Here is a 1364-nt window from a genome sequence, read left to right on the forward strand (position 1 = left end):
CTGGGCTGGCCTCCAGGACCCGCCGGCTGGGGCTGCCTGGCTCTCCCTGGGGCTCCAGCTGGGCAGGAAGCAAGCCGGGGCACAGCCTCCTGCCTGGGGGTCCCCGCACCAGGGCACCGCAGGGGGGGCTGAGCTGCAGGCTGCAGGCATGGGGCTGCAGGGACAGGGCAGGAGGGGAGGTAGGCAGGCTGCCAGCCAGATCCTGTTGGCTCGAGTCCGGGCGCAGTGAGCGGCCAGACCTGTCCGGCGGTGCTGCCATGGCGGGCAGGGGCAGAAGGTTGCACAAGGGGCCAGGAATAGAGCGGCGGGAGGTGATTAGAGTCTGCGGGGCCCGGCTGGGTGGCAGCAATAAATAGACGAGGCTTAGCCCCTGCCTACCTGGGCAAGGCTGCCAGGCATGCCTGCCCGTGTGGAGCGGCCCCAACCAGGCCCTGCGGCTCTGATCCTGCTGCCTCGCTTGGGCCAGCCTCTTCCCTTTGCTGTGAGCGAAGCCGGGGGCACGGTGCCGGCTGGGAGTCCCACCGTGCATGACGGTCCCAGCTGTAAGGACACACGCCCTGGCCCAGTGGCTGCAGCAGCGTGGAGACGCGGTCCCGTCCGTGTCCTTCAGGCTGGCCGTGACCGCTGCTCCGCCGCCCTCCTGGGGCAGGTGCCGCCTCCAACCTTGCTCTGTCCTGCGGTGCTGCAAATCGCTCCTGCCCGGCACCGTGACTGCTGAATCGGCAGTGCTGGCTGCAGCCGGCTGCCCTCGCTCCTCTGGGGATGCGGGTGCGGGCAGGATGCTGTCCATCAGGGATGCTCAGTGTCCAGCCCCCGGGTAGCTGAGCTCCTGTGCCCGATGGGGACTCCCGGGGTGGGTGCCACATGTTGCATCCAGCTCTGGGTCGGGTGCTTGCTGGGAAAGTAGGTGCTGTGCTGGCTCCAGTGGTCTTGGACGGGGTGGGACAGGACTGATACAAAAAAAAGATCATGTAGCATGCTTGTCCAGGAAAAGCCACCTGGGGGACGTGGCTCAGCCCGCAGCTGGTGGTGGTGGCTGTCCCCAGCAGCTGGGGTGCGTGGCATTACCTTGCCTGGCAGGTCACTGTGCGGGCACAGGCATCCTTCCTGCCTGGCTGGGGCTCCACATCCCTCATGTCCGTCCCTGCAGGAAGGGTGCTGGCTGGCTGCCCCGGGGAGGAGGGGAGGCAGGAAGGAGCTGTTGTCACTCATTGTCCCCTGCTGAGCTGGGAGTGAAAACAGCTCCTTCCTGCCCCACGCTTCAGGATGGGGCTGTTCCCGTGGGGCCACAGCCTGGTGTAGGGAGGGCAGGGTCGTGTAGGGCTGGCACGGGGGTGGCTGAGACCCCTGCTGCTCTGCTCTGG

General features: G+C 67.5%; 1 protein-coding gene across 1 annotated transcript in view; it reads left to right on the forward strand.

Annotated features, from left to right (window-relative positions):
- The first annotated feature begins 838 nt into the window (after positions 1–838).
- Positions 839–1364, forward strand: part of UBTD1 (ubiquitin domain containing 1) — a 2166-nt gene continuing 1640 nt past the window's right edge. Inside the window, exon 1 of the mRNA XM_009323301.1 lies at positions 839–853. Coding sequence (XP_009321576.1) covers positions 839–853 — 15 coding nt within the window. The remainder of the gene's footprint in view (positions 854–1364) is intronic.

Source organism: Pygoscelis adeliae, unplaced genomic scaffold, assembly GCF_000699105.1.
Source record: "Pygoscelis adeliae isolate BGI_AS28 unplaced genomic scaffold, ASM69910v1 Scaffold294, whole genome shotgun sequence".
In the NCBI taxonomy this organism is placed as follows: Eukaryota; Metazoa; Chordata; class Aves; order Sphenisciformes; family Spheniscidae; genus Pygoscelis; species Pygoscelis adeliae.